Below are 18,034 nucleotides of genomic sequence, written 5' to 3'. Positions count from 1 at the left end.
CCACTGTCTAACCACCATGTTGGCGTTATGGAAGCATATTAGGATAAATGCTGGAATGAACAGGCAATCTGGAGGAGTTCTAATACATAAGAACAGTCCTGCTGGATCAGGCCCATGTCCCATCTAATCCAGCTTCTGGTTCTCACAGTGGCCAATCAGATGCCTCAATGGGAAGCCCAAAAGCAGGACCTGAATGCAAGAGCACTCTCCCCTCCTGGAGTGTCCAGTAACTGGTATTCAGAAGCATATTGCCATCGACAGTGGAGGCAGAGCATAGCCATCCTGGCTAGAAGCCACTGAAGACCTTATTCTCCATGTATGTGTCTAATCCTCTTTTAAAGCCCACAAGTTGGTGGCCATCACTGTCTCCTGTAGGAGAGGATTCCACAGTTGAACTGTGTGAAGAAGTCCTTTCTTTTGTTTGTCCTGAATCTTCCAACATTCAACTTCACTGGATATCTGTGAGTTCCACTGTTATGAGAGAGGCAGAAGAACTTTTCTTTGTCCACATTCTCCATGCTGTGCATAATTTTATATACTTCTATCATGTCACCTCCTGGTTGCCTTCTCTCTAAACCAGGGGTTCCCCAACCGCGGTCTGTGGACCACCAGTGGTCCATGAACTTCAATCAGGTGGGCTGCATCTTGTTCACACTGAATATTTGTACTGATTTTTCATTGTATTTTTGTTGCTTTTAAAAATTATTTTATTACACTACCATTTGAATTCTATGGAATGTAAACTGTAATACTATGAAATACAATAAAAGAAGGAATTAAATACAGTTTTAAAAAATCACACAGTGTCTTAACACAGTGTGTTACAATTGTTACAATAGGCAGAAACAATCACCAAGTGGTCCACCAAGACCATCAGCAATTTTCAAGCGGTCCATGGGGGTAAAAAGTTGGGATCCACTGCTGTAAACTAAAAAGCCCCCAAAACACTGTCTGCCACCCCTCTGGGAGCTGTTTCTTTACTAAGAATTTGAATCAAAATCCTCAGGGCTGAGCTACAGCCAAATGGCAGGTTTTGTAAAAAGGCTGTACCCTCCCATGGTGCAAGGCAATTATGGTAATAATGAGGCACAGCAACTAGCTGGCTTATGGGAGGGCCCTTGTGAATCCTGGAAGATGAAGATATGACTGGGAATCCTGCTGAGAGCTTGGAGTCGGAGCTGCACTTTCTGGCAAAGCATAGCTGTGCTTGCTCCAGAACAGCATCCGGTTATTTACAGGGCAGTCAGAGCCAATCTTCAAGAGCATCAGCCCAAAGGAGGAAGGCAGGGAGCTTTCCTGCGAAGCTGGAAACTGAGTCACTCCTGGATAGAAGATGAAGGAATCCAGGCAGAAGCCACTGCACTTCAGACCAGAGTCCACGGTAAGAGCCCCTGGATAGATAGGAACTTAAGAAATTGCCTTATACCAAGTTCAGACCGCTGTGCCATCTAGTTTGGTATTGTCTACACCAGAGCTTGGAAAAGTTACTTTTTTGAACTACAACTCCCATCAGCCCAATCCAGTGGCCATGCTGGCTGGGGCTGATGGGAGTTGTAGTTCAAAAAAAGTAACTTTTCCAAGCTCTGGTCTACACTGACTGGCAGTGGCTCTCCAGGGTTTTAGACATGGGACATTCCCAGACCTACCGGAAGATACCGGGGATTGAACCTGGGATCTTCCGCATGTTGAGGAGATGCACTGCCATTCTGACGGATAGGCCTCACCTGAGCTACTGCAGCAAGGCAGTGAACATATCCTCAGCCAGGGCACAACGACCCCCTTGCAAGATTGTTCCAAGACAATCTGTCCATTTTGGATGGCAAGCACAGCTTCCTGTAAGGCTCTCTCCCTTCACTCCCCCAAATAATCCCCCAAGGATGGGGAACCTATTGCATTTCAGAAGTACTTGGACCACAATTCTCATCATTCCTGACCATGGGACTAGTGGGAGCTGGTGTCAAGCAACACCTGGAAGGTCACAGGTTCCCACCCCTGCAATAAATCAGAGAAATTGACAAACGGCCCTTTGGTAAGGAGAAGGGGAGCCTACCCTCTGAAGTGGTTGTATATTGGGGAGGATTCTGGAGATATCTTTTTAAGAGGCATTCTTGGATCAAAAGGGGAAGTCTGTGGGACCTTGCTGATGCAGGCCTCCAAGCCCAAACTGAGGATGCACCCCAGAAATGTGCTGTACACTGCCCCCTGCAGTGCATCGCACTGCCAGTCAGTATACCCCAGTGCATTGCAGGGGAAGATAAACAGCCAGAGACACTCGTGATTTTCAGGGAAGCTTATGAGAAGGGAGCCTGATAAGCTTATGAAAAACCCCACAGTTCCTAGGAACAGACTTTTAAAACCTTCAACTGCTCCATAGCCAAGATTCACCCCTTAACTTCAACCTGCAATATGGCTCTTGTTTTCAATGTTGTTATCCTATGTGCTATTTTTTCCTTAGCTATCACCTTCTCCCATGCACTTTCCCTCTGGGAGCTTCCAGAAAGGTATTTGTTGTGGAATGGGCACTCCTCATGCATGGAAACTTACACAACGTTATTGGCATCAAAAGGCCAGCCCATTTAATCTTAAATATTAGATAGGCGCCATCTCTGTTATCTTTCCGGCACCTACTGAAGACCTTCCTCTTTCAACAAGCCTTTTAAGTAGACACCTTATTCCAGTCTGTGTCTCTCCTGGAATTGCTTTTTAAGATGTTTTTAAAGCTTTTTTAAAAAGAAGTTTTAAAAGATGTTTTGTTTTAATATATTTTAAATTCTGTTTTTAAGATATTTCAGAATATTTTTAGTGTTTTGTTTGTCATGCTGGATGGACTCCTACCGGGAGAAAGGGCAGGATATAATAATAATAATAATAATAATAATAATAGTAATAATAGTAATAGTAATAATAATAATAATAATAATAATAATAATAATAATAATAATAATACCTTTTCCAGGAAGCATCCATAAGGGCCCCTCCAGACTGGTGTTTTATTGAGGGTCTATTGTGCCAAATGTTCTTGACACAATAATAGCACATTAGTAGTGGATTTATTCCCCTTTTTTAGTTTGTTCTGGGATGTTTCCCCAATGCCACCACATCATTGCCGTCTGAAAGGACCGTAAGCAGAATGAAAATAAACCACAATATTTGTGGTATAAAATAGTATGGAATTTTAGCAAGAAGTTATGGGAAATGCACTGCCTGGAAATGAAGCCATGTGACTCACCCAAAACTTTTGCAGACACAAATAGTATTGAAAATGGGATCTCATGTGAATGTCCCGATAGCAGCATGAGCACAAATCTTGGTAAATGCTCAATGAAAAGGACATCTCTGGTTTAAAAAATAATAATAAAAAGCAATTCCAACACAGAAGCAGACTGGGATAGGTCTCAACTTAAAAGGCTTGTTGAAAGAGGAAAGTCTTCAAAAGGCACCAAAAAGATAACAGAGATGGCACCTGCCTAATATTTAAGGGGAGGGGATTCCACAGTGTAGGTGCTGCCACACTAAAGGTCCATTTCCTATGTTGTGCAGAACAGACCTCCTGATAGGATGGTATCTGCAGGAGGCCCTCACCTGCAGAGCGCAGTGATCGACTGGGTATATAAGGGGTAAGATGGTCTTTCAGGTATCCTGGTTCCAAGCTGCATAGGGCTTTGTACACCAAAACTAGAACTTTGAACTTGGCCCTGTAGCAAATGGGCAGCCAGTGCAATTCTTTCAGCAGCGGGGTGACATGTTGGCAATACCCTGCCCCAGTCAGCAGTCTCGCTGCTGCATTTTGCACCAGCTGCAACTTCCGGACCAACCTCAAGGGCAGCCCCACATAGAGCGCATTACAGTAATCCAGCCTGGAGGTTACCTGTGCATAGACAACAATGGTCAGGCTATCCCGGTCCAGAAATCGCCGCAGCTGTCTTACCAGCCGAAGCTGGTAAAAGACACTCCTATCCACAGAGGTCACCTGGGCCTCTAGTGACAAAGATGGATTCAGGAGCACCCCCAGACTACGAACCTGCTCTTTCAGAGGGAGTACGACCCCATCCAAAGCAGGCAACTGACCAATTATCCAAACTCGGGAACCACCAACCCACAGTGCCTCTGTCTTCCTAGGATTCAGACTCAGTTTATTATTTTATTTTTACAACAACCCTATGGGGTAGTTTAATCTGAAAGATGGCCAATGACCCTGCTTTAGGGCTGAGCAAGGATTTGATCCTGGATCTCCGTGGTCCTAGTCCTTAGAATGTTTTGATTTGCAACTGTTTTTAGAAAGTTTTAAATTGTTAGTATGCTCCTTGTTGTTAACATGTTTTTCTTGTAAATATGTTTGCTGCCCTGGTCTCCTGTGGGAGGAAGAGCAAGATATAAATTTAAATAAGAAATAATAATAATTGTAAATGGTCTAGCTGAGCACCCTGGAACTTCCCCGCCCCCTGCCTTGCCCTACCAGTATATCTCTCTCTCCCCCTCTCCCAAAGATGCTCTCATGGTCTGGCGTGACCCATCTTTGGTCAGATTGCAGCTCAATTGTCTGGGCAATCCATCACCTAAAGATGAATGTTGTAAAGTTTCGGAGATGAAGGGGCACGGCAAATCTGCCAGTGAGAATATTTCCAAGGTCTTGCATTTTGTAGCCAAACTAAAGACACCTTAGGGTTGGAAATTGCAACCTGCTAGATCCAGAGGTGATGCTGCGCAGAAACAGGCCAGCCGTTGGCGTGAAATCTGCAGAAATGAACCAGAAATTAATCTCTGTGTGTCCAAGGCTGGAACTAACCTAGCCGCATCAGTGCCTTCCAAGTCATTTCTTTGCTTTTCTACTTGCTTGGTCTCCTTCCTTCCCACCCTTCTGAGATGAGTGAGAGGCAGGCTGTACAAAAACAGGGGAGAAAACAGACATTAAAACCCCCTTTTCATGCGCAAAGAGGTGGCTCAGAGGCTTGGAGAAATACAGCCTGGTTTTTCCAGTACATATAAGCTCATTAAAGTTTCCAGGGCAAGTAATCCTGGGTGGCTGCAGAAGATGTGGGTGGAAAGTTTAGGAAGCAAATAGCTTGTCTTGTTGTGTGGGCTGTGTATCTTTCAAGTTGTTGTGGGCTGGGTGGGAGGGATGGCTAAGTTCAGTGAAACTTGGCAGGGCTCAGAAGGAAATTATGCAGGGCATGAGAGAGTAGATTGAGAAACGTTTCCTTCTCTCATAACACGAGAACTCGGCGACATCCGAGGTTTCTGAATACCAGTTGCTGGAAACCACAGGAGGGAAAAGTGCTCTTGCATGCAGGTCCTGCGTGCGAGCTTCCCATGGGCATCTGGTTGGCCACGGTGTGAACAGGACTTTGGACTAGATGGGCCAATGGCTGTTGGGGTTTATGGGAGTTGTAGTCCAGCAACATGTGAAGGTTGGCAATCACTGTTCTGCAATGTCGATTACACTGCTACTGGCTGGGTAAGCCTGTTCACCAGCAAATACACGGGAGGGAGGGCTGGCAGCTTTAGCGGTGCTGTTGCCTAGAGAGCCCATGTGGTTGCTGGTGCCGGGCCCAATCAGTACTGGTTGGAAGCAGCTACGGCAGCCTGCTCAGCACCCTCCAAGACGCGGAGCTAGGTCTGCTTGCGTCTGCTTGCCAACGTGGGGCTCAGGGGTGCCCATGGGCCCACAGAGTCCCCTCTGCTGAAATGTGGCTTGAAAGAAGCAGTCTGTTGTAGCCAAGAGAATAGGTTGTTGTGTGCACTTGTGTTGCTCATGATAGCTTCTGCAGTTTGCATATGGACCCATAGGCCCACCAAGTTTCTGGCCCCTGGTGTATGGGGTCGTACCTCCTGCCCACAATGGCGACATTCTGTCCTAGAGCTCTGGAGGGATCCTTTTGCCTGCCTTCTTCAACTGACTCCTGCTGGAGGTCAGATCATGGTACTCAGTGAGGAGCTTTGCTTTGGGGCAGCCGGAGGGGGCGGGGCATGGAAGTAGCTCTGGGTTAGTTCAGGGCTATGAGCAGCGGAGCAGCCAGCAGGGCGAGTAGGGCGCTCTTGCCTCTTCTTTCACCCTGGCCTTGCTCTCTGTTGCAAAATGGGCCCTGACAGCAGGTCATGTAGCTGACAGGCAGCTTGGGCATCAGGGCTCCATAGAAGGCAGTATCCTGGCAGAGCCGCTGGTTGGCGCAGCCGGCTCGGATCCTGGCACGGCGGACGTAATCTGTGTTGGAAGAGAGGAATGGAGAAAGTGTGTGGATATGGCCTGCAGACCATGAGTTAACCAATCCTAAATTTGGTATCATGGCACATCTTGCATGCTGATCAGGCGAGAGATTCCACTGAGCAAACCTTAAATACAATTTGTGTTGTAATTATCTCTGAGACTTAATCAGGGCGCTGTCTGTTTTGAGCTCAAAATAAAAGCAAATATATATACCTTTAACAGGATAATCCAAACCCTTCAGGCCACAAAAAGCCAAACCATGTGACCAGGTTAAATTATTCAAAATGGAGCTATTTGCATATCTTGGCTTATTTTGCATACCTTATTAGGGAAGCGCAAAGAGCTCTCTGCTTAGCTCTGAAGCCTCATCGTGGCACTCACTGGAGAGTCTGCTTTGGGCTACAATTTGCCCACATGCTTTCAAGTCCAGCAACAAGGAGGCAAACACCCTGGTATGGTTAGTGGTCGATTTTATACGTGACTTTCTTCTTTGCGTCAGCAGTGTTTTCTTCTTTCGCCCCTTGCCTTTGGTTCAACGTGAGTTGCTTTATCTTTTTTTTTTTTTTAACAATATGCCCAAAGCAGCCTAATACCCAGAGTTTTTCCCAGCCCCACCTAGAGATGCCGGGGATTGAACCTGTGACCTTGGCAGATGCCTGTATGAAAGGCAGGTGCTCTACCACTGAGCCCTTGCCCCATGCCCAAAAAGGAGCTGTCAGCAGATTTGGGAAAATTGCAGTAGTACAATTTTTATTTGAGAAAAAAAAACCCTGAGTGTGTGTTTGTGTGACTGCATAAAACAACCCGAGCATGGGCACAAAACTGCAGGCCCAATTAAGGGACACATCTTAAAAATAAGGCTCTTAAAAATTAGGAGTAAAATCACTTAACGCAGATGGAGTCCAGAGAGAAAAGTCCTGGTAATATTTTAATGAGCAAACTGAACAAAAAACAGTGTATAATTTGAGGAGGAAGGATCAGAGAGGTTTTGTCTTTCACTTTCAGCCTTGTACACAGCAGGAAAACATACAACCAAACATACAGAAGAAAACTCCCCCAGAATTACATAACCAATTGAAGCATGTGCTACCTCAGTGAACATCATTCCACCCTGGTTGGTAAGCAACACACACACACACACACACACACCCTCCCTCCCTCCCTCTTAGTTAACTGTCGTACTAACAGAATTAACCCTTAAGTTACAAACTGAATGATCCCCAATACATCCATAACCCTTCGAAATATATTACCTGGCAGCCATTGGCGGGAGATTTTCACGCAGTGGTTCTCTTTACCTCTGCACTGGGTGCTGGGCATGTCTGTCTCATTACACTCCTCTAAACTGCTGATGCAACTGTAGCATTCCACTCCATTGTGTTCTGTGCTGTAAGTGACTTCTGGGTGGCAAGAAAGAACATACCATAAGGACCACGTTTTCTCCCTTCCATTCTGAGTTATGAAACTATCGATTCTGGATGTGAAATCCTTAACAGGGGTCGCCAGTGTGGTGCCTCTGGGTGCCAGTGTGCCCAACAGTACCTCCTATGGTGCCCACAGAAAGTCTCAGTAAATATCTACAGTGCAGGAGAGAGTGTTTGCTGTTCCTGCTCGGTTCCTGTTTGCACTGGCTTGGCCATTCCTCCATGGAACAAGACCCCTTAAACATGCCCACATTTGACTGGATGCCAGGACTGTGCTGCATTGATATCATTGCTATAGCGGTTATGTGGTATGAAGACAAGAGAGAGAAAATAATCGCAAACATTCTTGCTATACCCTGCTTTCCTTTTTTTCCCATCCTCCCCTGCTGTAAATGATGCTCTACTGCAGGGATGGGGAACCTCAGATCCAGGGCCAAATGTGGCCCTCCAAGTCTGTCTGGCCCTTGGGACTCTCCCTATGCCACCCCTTTCCCTCATGCCACACTCTATCCCAGTTTTGCTTGGCACCAGGGGTGTAGTGGTTCAGGGTCTCAGGTGGTCTTAGATCCTTTACTTTTGGGGGGGAGCAGGGTCCCAACAGGGTCCCTATGTCTCCTGCATCCTGTGAGCCAATTAGCATGAAAGGGGAGTGTGTTAGCCACTGAGAACAGTCTTTTAACATCCTTCCTTGTCCTTTCCTGCTGACTGGAGCCAATCAGAGTGAAAGGAGGTGAATTAGACACTGAGAAGACTCTTCTCAATAGCAAACACACTTCCCTTTCATGCTAATCAGCTCCTAAGGACATCTGTTGTGAGAGAAGTTGCACATGGGAAGAACTGAGGAGTGTGGAGATGACAATGGAGAGCAAGCAAGTGAGCGCGGAAGCGTGACTGTTAGGGGATGTGGCATGACTATGATGAAGGGACCTTGCACTTCCAAATTTGTCACTACACTACTACTTGGCACCCTCTTTGAGTGTTTTTGCCTGGCTGGAATGTGTCCTTCAGTTCTGATAATGTCTCTTGCTTGCCTAGATAGAAAACAGAGAGGCATGTGTAGGGAGACTAGCCCACTGTGCAAAGTTAAAATTTACATCCACTTTTTGGCAATGGCAAGTGGCCCCCAGGAGGTGACCCAGAAGGGAATGTGGCCCTCAGGCTGAAAAAGATTCCCCAGCTTTGCCCTACTGGTTAGCAAGCAGAAATTTGACACTGCAGTATCTCCTTACATGTAAGAGCAACACCTGGTGAAGTTCTGCCCTCCACACAGATGCTAAAACTGTCTGAAAAGTAGGTCAAGAGAAAAGAAAGAAGAGACAACGCTATTCCAGCAGCCCAACTTGGGGGAAAAAAAGGAATATAGCAACATAGGAAACTGCCTTGTACCAGGCACAGCATTGGTCCACCTAGCTCAGTATTGCCACACTGACTGGCAGTGGCTCTCTAGGGCTTCAAGTAGGGAGTCTCTTCAAGCTCTAACCTGGAGATGCTGGGGAATGAATCTGGGACTTCTGCATGCAAAACGGAGGCTTTATTACTGAGCCACGGCCCGTCCCCAAAGGGAATATAGTGAACTCCTTTGAACCAGGTGAGCAAATTTGTCTATCTGGCTCAGGTTCGTCTACTTTGATTGGCAAAGGACTTCCTAAGCCCCAGGCAGAGACTCTTTCCTATCCCTTTCTACCTGATCTTTTTAACGGATGGTGCCGGAGAACTCAGAGCTTTCTGCATGCAAAGATGCACTGAGCTGTAGCTGCCGCCCAGAGGAGACGTTTGACACCAGCTGCGCAGCAGAGAGGAGGTGATAGTTAGTGGCACATGGAAGCAACAGAAGCAGTTTTCTCCAGCGTGTCATGCATGAATCTGGAGAGCTCAAAGGTATGCTTATTTTCACATCTGGGTTGACTGCACTCCAGAGACGTACCATTGTAGGGGACGATATTGCAAAGATCTTCAGAACAGCAGAAGATGCTTTGTGAGATGAAGCCCCTGCGGACGGAGAAGTAAGACTGGCAGTAGTGGGATGTGGTGCACCCTCTTTTCAAGGTCTCACTTATGGGGCCTAGGGAAGGGAAGACACACCAAGAAGGTAGTTAATGCACTGGATGAGGCTTACAAACAGTGAGTCACCCCTGCAGACAGTGAGAACCACCCCCATGCAACCACATAGGGAATATTCTGTAAACTAGGGACCCCTCCAGACATCTTTTTTATTGTGCATCCATGATGATATGCACTGATGATGCTATCGGGGGTGGTGGTCTCACAAGATCCTGCTTTTGATACTGTTTGCGCCTGCAAAAGTTTTGGGTCAGTCACACTGCTTCATTTTCAGTCAGTGCATATCCTGTAACTTCCTGATGAAATCCTGTAACATTGTAAAATGTTCTGGTTTATTTTTGTCTCGCTTTTGTTGCTCTATAGCCTCACTGGACAGCAATAATGTGGTAGCATTGGGGAAACATTGCAGAACAGACTAAAGCAGAATAAATCCATCACTAATGCACTGTTATTGTGTGGAGAACATGGGCTCATCTACACTGTGGTTTACTGTGTGTTTGGTGCTACTCACATCTCCTTTTAATTCGCATGGTTTTCACATGACATTACTAGCTATCACGCTGTTTCCCCCCTGTAAATCCATACTAACTCAGTCCATTTGTGATTATACAAAAAGAGAAGGAAAAAAGTCTTAACTCTGTATCTCTAGTGCTTGCAGACGTTTTGCTCCGATGCTTTTAGATGGGTGTGTCAAATGTTCTCCTTTCCATGCCTACTATCTCCTCCCTTCATTCATTTTATTTCTTGTAGGCTGACAAAACAATTTCCTGCTGCTCTCCTCCATTATGCTGGCCTTTTTTATGTTGCTGCAAGCGGTGCCTTTATTCTCTTTTCCCCCTAAGTTGTGCGCAAAAGCATAACAATGCTCAAAGATTTGTATTTCAGCTGTATCCTACCAGGGAAAACACAGATATTTGCACTTTTGGGTTTTTTTTTAAAAGGGACCCACTGCAGCATGCTTGATTGCCAAGCAACCAGAGGCAGTGGAAATGTTAAATTAGAGGGTGTGATCATTAGGAAACTGTGTGATTGATCCTTCACCTCAGTGTGAATAGAAAACACAGTGTTTGCAGCTGGTATTGAGCCCTTACTATGGACAGTGCAAATAGAAAATGGAGGTAAAAACAGCATCTTTAGTACGAAGTAATGCTCCCATGTGGATAAGCCCCATGTTGCAGAATACACCCACAATAAAACACCAGTCTGGAGGGCCCAGGAAGAGAATCAGTTCTTTCATTATATGACTATAGCCCTTTTAATTCAGAGAACTTCCAGACAACTGGTTGACTGAGCATTCATCCCGATTTGTTTGCAGGGGGATTAGATGATGTTGGCTATTTGATGAGCTTTCATCCTGACTTGTTTGCAGAGATAATAGATGACATTGCATCAAAACAAGTGTTATTCTACACTTTCCACTGCATTTCCCCGTCATTTCCATTATTGCAAAAAGTCCAGTCTTTTGCGGAAAACAGTTTGTTGTGTAAGAGCTCTTAATCAGCTTTAATTGTGCAACCTGAACGTGCGGATACGTGATTGAATCCTACTAGAAAAAAGCGACAGTCTGGAAGTGCCCCCAGCGAACACATGAAAGGGCAACAGGACTGTGACAACTAGTCTCATTCCTGACTTCAGTTTGCCCCACCCCCAATGGACGCATGTTCAATGGAGTGCATTAAAGGGGCTCCTATTTATATGCATAGGGGCTTCCAAGCAACCATGAACCCTGTGGCTTCTTGAGTGGGTTTCTTAATCGTGCATTCAACCGAACTGCATGAACACAAAGGATGTGGTTAGAGGGGTGCGGTGATGTAGGGGGAGTGGCTAGCCAGCACAGTCCCATTCTCCACTTTTGTATTCAATGAATGTGTCAGAGACTGAGACCTCCCACTGAGTAGTAGCCTTTCCCTACAACAGGTGTGGGGGATCTTTGGCCCTCCAGATGTTGTTGGGCTACAACTCCCATCACCCCCAGCAAGCATGGCCAGTGGCCAGGGATGATGGGAGTTGTAGTTCAGCAACATCTGGAAAGCCAAGGGTTCCTCACAACAGCCCTAGAAGGTGAGAAGGCATTCCTAGGGTTCTTGAAGGCCATTATCTCAAACAAGCAACAATGGAGCATTGCTCTGACAATTAAACACCAGGGATGCCCCCTTATTTTAGTCTTTTATTACAAAAGGATCATTTAAGCCCTTCTTGGGCTTCCCCACAGGGCTGATGGGATGTGTTTGACTTGGCGGGCGACAAATTCTGTAGACCCAATTAGGAGCCGAGCCAAGCTTGTATCTCAGATTTCTATCACTTTTTAAAAAAATTCCATGTGTGACCTTGGCTGCTTAGCTTTGCCTCCAGGCAGAGAGAGTCGTTAGCTCCCCATTTAAGGGCTTCCTGACCTGGCATTTTATATTTGTTTTGCTGCTTCACTGGTTTATGTGGTTGTGTAAAGGAAGCATATGACTGCCTAGGAGAAGCACTGCTGTAGGTTAACATCGGGCAAGAAAGCAAACTCAGGGAAGGGGAAGGATGACACTTTTAGAAGTTAGGGATGTAGGCCACATCCACACCCTACATTTAAAGCACATGCTGATTGGCTCATAGGATGCTGGAGGCATAAGGACCCTGCTGGGATGCTGCTCCTAAAAAAGTAAAGGGTCTAAGACCCTTTGAGACCCTGGACGACTACACCTCCGCATAGCTGTGGGAAAGGGCTGTAGCTCAGTGGTACAGCATTGCCTTTGCATGCAGAAGGTCCCAGGTTCAATCCCTTGCATCGCCACGTAGGGCTGGAAGAGTCCCCTTTCTGAAACCTGAGAGAGCTGCTGCCAGTCAGTGCAGGAAATACTGAGCTAGACGAACCAATGGTCTGACTTGGTGTAAAGCAGCTCAAGGTGTTGGACTACGACCTGGGAGACCAGGGTTCGAATCCCCACACAGCCATGAAGCTCACTGGGTGACCTTGGGCCAGTCACTGCCTCTCAGCCTCAGAGGAAGGCAATGGTCAACCCCCTCTGAATGCCGCTTGCCGTGAAAAGCTTATTCATAGGGTTGCCATAACTTGAAAGCAGTCCATTTCCATTTTTTTTCATGCTCTGATGAGTGGTTGAAAGTTGGCAACCTTACACAACGTAGGAGGCTGCCTTATACTGCGAAAAACCACAGAAAAACTGCTACTGTTGAGGTGAATATTTCACATCTTCTTCATTTGCATCCATTATTAGCATTCCCAGGCAGGCCTGCCTCCTTTTCAATGGGCCGCTGTCGCTGTGCTTTTAACTGAACAGCAGCTTGATCTCTTTTCTTTATTATTACATTTATATCCCACCTTTCTTCCAAGATGGCTCTCCCTCTCTCCATGTTACCCTCACATAGGGTTGCCAGGTTCAGGGCCTGAGGCTGATCCTGTATCTTGAGGAGAAGAGAAAGTCAGCCAACTGCAGGTGTGCTTGCAACACTTTAATGAGAAAAACCACAAGGTGGAATTCTCCCTTCCCCCTGCACAACTTTTAAAGTTGCTTTTCAGGTTCTAGGTCCACAGTGTCACCACTCCACCACACTATAGGCATTAGTAGGTAGTGATGCAAAAGTTTCTGTAAAAAAGCTTCACCTGATGATTTCTGCAAATCAAGGCACACACGCAGCTTGAGTCAGTTGGCAGCCCCAGTTCCAGGCCACGTACCGTAGGGAGCTCGGGTTTCCTCCATGCAAAGAGTCTCGTCGCTGCTACGGAGTTGTTCATGGTTGGTGCAATTCTCCCGTGTCCCCAGGCATTTGTGACATGTTAGACCCAAAGCTGTGGGAAGCAAAGCAGAAACAATATTTTGCATACTTTGGCATTTTGCAAAGGAGTCCCCTCGCCCTGGGCAGTTTTCCCCATCAGGGGGCTTCAGGGATTGGATAAGTTATCCTGTGGAACTGCCTAGGTGGGCACCCCTTGGGCCACACTCCTTTCCAAATGACTTTCCAGGGAAACAGCTGTGGGTCGGAACTAATCTGGGTTCTATTTCCAGCAATAGGAAACAAGGAATGGAATCATAGAGTTGGAAGGGGCCTATAAGGCCATCAAGTCGAACCCCCTACTCAATGCAAGAATCCAAATTACAGCATACCCGACAGGTGGCTGTCCAGCTGCCTCTTGAAGGCCTCCAGGGTTGGAGAGACTACCACCTCCCTAGGTAATTGGTTCCATTGTCATACCACTCTAACAGTTAAGAGGTTTTTCCTGATGTTAATTTGAAATCTGGTGTCCTGTAACTTGAGCCCATTATTCCGTGTCCTGAACTTTGGGACGATTAAATAATAATAATAATTTTATTTATTGGTCGCCTATCTGTCCAGGTTAATGGACACTCTAGGCGACATACAATAAAAAACAATACATCATATACAATATACAAAATAAAACACAGTCATAGTCAATTTAAAATCAGTTTCCAATTAAAACATCATAAAACTAACCCTCCCCAATCCCATAGGCCTGCCTGAATAGCCAGGTTTTTAAGGCTCGGCGAAAACCTGTCAGGGAGGGAGTATGTCGAAGATCAAGAGAAGGGAGTTCCAGAGGGTGTGGGCCACAATCGAGAAAGCCCTCTCTCTGGTCCGCACCAGCCTAACCTGGCTCTCCTCTGTGTGGCAACCTTTCAAGTACTTGAACAGTGCTATCATATCTCCCCTCAGTCTTCTCTTCTCAAGGCTAAACATGTACAGTCTCTCCTCATAGGGCTTTGTTTCCAGTCCCCTGATCACCCTTGTTGCCCTCCTCTGAACCCGTTCCAGCTTGTCTCCATCCTTCTTAAAGTGTGGTGTCCAGAACTGGATGCAGTACTTAAGATGAGGACTAATCAGTGCCAAATAGAGGGAAACTAGTATTTCACGCGGTTTGGAAACTATACTTCTGTTAATGCAGCCTAAAACAACATTTGCCTTTTTAGAAGCCACATCACACTGTTGGCTCATTCAGCTTGTGATCAACAACAATCCCAAGATCCTTCTTGTATGTAGCATTGCTGAGCCAAGTATGCCAGATCTTATAACTGTGCATTTGGTTTCTTTTTCCTAGGTGTAGAACTTTGCACTTATCCCTGTTGAATTTCATTCTGTTGTTTTCAGCCCAATGCTCCAGCCTATCAAGATCCTTTTCATTTTTGTTTCTGTCTTCCAAAGGTATTAGCTATCCATCCCAATTTTTTATTATCTGCAAATACGATAAGCATTCCTTGCACCTCCTCATCCAAGTAATTAATAAAAATGTTGAAGAGCACTTGGCCCAGGACTGAGGAATCGAATCATGTTAACAGGGGAGCGGTGGTTGCAGAACATCAGGAAGACACATGGTATTTTTCCAGCTTGCAAAGGGAGCAGCAGCCAGACTGTGGCTGACACAGAATTCTAATACATACTAGGAAAGAGGAACGACGTATGGTGGTGACAGCAGTAGGGAAGGGAGAGACAGACTGCAATGTTCCTATTCCAGAATTAGGTGAGGGAGTAATTCAGGTGCAGATGCAAAGGAGGCTACCTCTTGAAGCACGGATGGGGAACCTGTGGCCCTCCAGATGTTGTTGGATCATAACTCCCATCAACAGTCCAGCAACATCTGGAGGGCCACAGGTCCCCCATCCCTGAATTAAAGGGTCCTATGCCATCAATAGTTCAATAGAAGAGGGGATATTTTGGAAAATGCTGCTTTTCTCCACTCTGCAACAAGGTGAGAGGACAAGCCAACACTTGCCCAAAGTCCTTCTTTGACCCAAGGAGCCCTTGCTCCTGTTGCACCGGAATGACTCCCCTCTAACCCAGGCATAAGAGGAAGACAGATTATTCACAGTAGCAGGGAGTCCCCCTGGTGGCAACAACCCATCTGTGGCCAACAAGGCAATCAAGATGGTAAACTTCCTTGTCTTTTTCCTTTTTAATCGCCTCTCTGGTCTGTCTCGTTCTCTGGCTCGGCTCAGCGAGGTGTTCACTCCCAGCTCTCTGTCCCAATAGCCTCTGGTTGGGGAAGGCAGCTCGGCCTAAAACCTGCTGGGCAGCTCCGAGAGGGGAGAGGACAGGATGATGCAACCAAACCATCCATGAACAAGGTGGTTCCCCAGGAACCTTGGCAGGTTTCCTCTGGACCAGATGCAATTGGCACGCTTGGGGATGAGCTAAACAGCTGAGGGCTGCAGAGCTCCCGCACCTTTAGACGTAGGGCAGCAGAGAGGGAAACTCGGAAGGTGCAGACGTAGCTCAGTGGCAGAGCATCTGCCCGGCATGCAGAAAGTCCCAGGTTCAATCCGTGGCATCTCGAGATTGGGCTGGGAGAGACTCCTGTCTGAAACCTTGGAGAGATGCCGCCAGTCAGTGTTGACAATACTGAGCTAGATGGACCAATGGCCTGACCTGACATAAGGCAGCTTCACGGGTTCCTACGTCCTTCATAGGAGAGAGAAGCTGTACCTGTTGAAATTCCCTCTTCTATGCAAGTATTACACAGCACATGAGCCAATTTTGACTGGTCGAAAATGTCTGAGTCCTGAGAGGGGAGGTAAGGCATATAATTTCTCTGTCTGAGATGATATATTGCATTGATTGCACTAACCAGTTAAAAGATGCACAATCTCTGGAGTTGCACAGAAGCACTTGACTATGTGTTGCATTCAAACACCGATGCATTTCTGAATCACTGCATTCAAAATATGGCTGTACAGAGAACCAATGCCTCTTGGCGCTTCTCCTGACATCCTGGAGAGGTTGCCCTAAACAGTTTCACCACTCAGGAAAACAGAAGTGAAAAATGTCACACTTATTCAGTGGCCTTGGGGTGCCTTTGAGGGTGGCAGAGTGAGAGGCTGATGCATCTGACCCATAGACAGGACTGGCCCTAGACCAAATGGCACCAGAGGCATGGAGTATTTCTGTGCTTCCTTCCATTTACTTATCTTTCAAGTACCGTTTTAAAGATTGCATTTGTCATTTCCTGATTTTGATGCACAATTTGCGTGCACAATGCATGATATATCATGTTTGATTATAAATCTGTATTTAGCCATGCTGTATATACTGTTCCACCCTTGCATTTAACCACTTGCCTGGTGGTCCACCCCTTAGCTCTGTTTTTCTTACGCCACCTGTTTGTCAGAAGGCGATTTCTTCCCCTGAGGCTTTTTAGAGGCTAGCATTCCCAGCCTGGTGGCAGAGGGAATGGGCTTCTAAGGCTAGGGGTTTTTTTTCCTTTAAATGCAGGCTGGAATCATACTTTGGGAGCCTACTCAATCTGTGGCTGATTGCATAATGCAATACATGTCAGTTGCATAATTATTTGCTGTATTTCTCCCTGAGTGGAAAATGGTGGACTCCTGGTGGCATGGATTGTAATAGCAAACAACAGCAACAGGCCTCTCAGAAAACACTGGCAGGTGGATACAACTGAAACAACAAATGGCTTGAGTGGAAAATTTTGGTCACAGAAGGTAGTGAGCATTAGGGGTGGGAGTGTGTGTGTGTGTGTGTGTGTGTGTGTGGAACAGGCTGCTTTCAGATGACAGCTTGTTAACCTTTATGAGCCATACCTTCAGAAATAAATTCTGTGGCACCCAAGGTCATGTCTTGCTTCGTCGCCCACACGGCTTTTGCATAACTGGAATGTTTTCCACCCTTGGCATGGCATTGCTCAATTTCAGGGGGATGGGGAAGGCAGGATGTGTTGGGAGGTGGCCTTTTTTAAATTGCTGCAAAGAGTCATCCTTGTTTTTACAGTTGCAAACCAGCAGTGCCTGCTCAAGATCGTTAGTTGCCGGAACCCAAACGGTGTCACCACACTTCACAAGGGCCAACACTTTTATGTACTTATTTGTTTGATTCCATTTATAAATCACTTTCCCTAAAACAACTCAAGGCGATTTCACAGTAATGACATAGGTAACAAAAACAACCCCATATGTAAAAAAAAATTAGAAAACAGTCCATATGTACAAACAAGTCCATATATAAACACGATTTAAAAACAATTCCAGGCGCATAAAAACAATGTAAAACCATTTCATATATAAAAACAGCTTCAGATCCAACAGAGATACCGAGTGGGAGAAAGATCTCCACGTAAAAGGCTTGTTGAAAAAGAAATGCCTTTAATAGGTGCCCCCAAAGAAAAGAGAGATGCTGCCTGTCTGATGTGCATTGTGTTTTAAACCAAGGGAACACAGGAAGGGGCCTTGTACTGAGGCCGCATCTGCACTATGCATTTAAAGCACTCCTAGACCACTTTAACAGTCATGGCTTCCCCCAAAGAATCTTGGGAACTATAGCTTGTGAAGGGTGCTGAGAGTTGTGAAGAGACCCCTATTCCCCTCACAGAGCTGTGGTT

At 46.1% G+C, this 18,034-nt stretch overlaps 2 protein-coding genes across 6 annotated transcripts in view; one reads left to right on the top strand and one right to left on the bottom strand.

Annotated features, from left to right (window-relative positions):
* The first annotated feature begins 1,135 nt into the window (after positions 1–1,135).
* The window catches only part of LOC133370615 (urokinase plasminogen activator surface receptor-like), a 38,129-nt gene continuing 21,230 nt past the window's right edge, over positions 1,136–18,034 (top strand). For 2 of the 5 annotated variants that reach the window (XM_061597182.1, XM_061597177.1), the window contains exon 1: positions 1,136–1,381. The gene's annotated coding sequence lies outside the window, so the exon portion shown is untranslated. Of the gene's footprint in view, positions 1,382–7,210; positions 7,324–13,697; positions 13,863–15,964; positions 16,217–18,034 lie in introns of those variants that run through there. The other 3 variants (XM_061597179.1, XM_061597180.1, XM_061597178.1) reach the window with 3 other exon arrangements.
* Positions 5,985–13,391, bottom strand: LOC133370873 (urokinase plasminogen activator surface receptor-like). The gene is made up of 4 exons (XM_061597752.1): positions 13,367–13,391; positions 9,554–9,691; positions 7,459–7,602; positions 5,985–6,202 (listed from the first exon to the last, which is right to left on the bottom strand). Exons 1-4 carry the CDS (start codon positions 13,389–13,391, stop codon positions 5,985–5,987), a joined length of 525 nt encoding a protein of 174 aa, XP_061453736.1.

This window comes from Rhineura floridana, chromosome 15 (assembly GCF_030035675.1).
Source record: "Rhineura floridana isolate rRhiFlo1 chromosome 15, rRhiFlo1.hap2, whole genome shotgun sequence".
NCBI classification, from domain to species: domain Eukaryota; kingdom Metazoa; phylum Chordata; class Lepidosauria; order Squamata; family Rhineuridae; genus Rhineura; species Rhineura floridana.
This window is presented reverse-complemented; position numbering and strand designations above follow the sequence as displayed.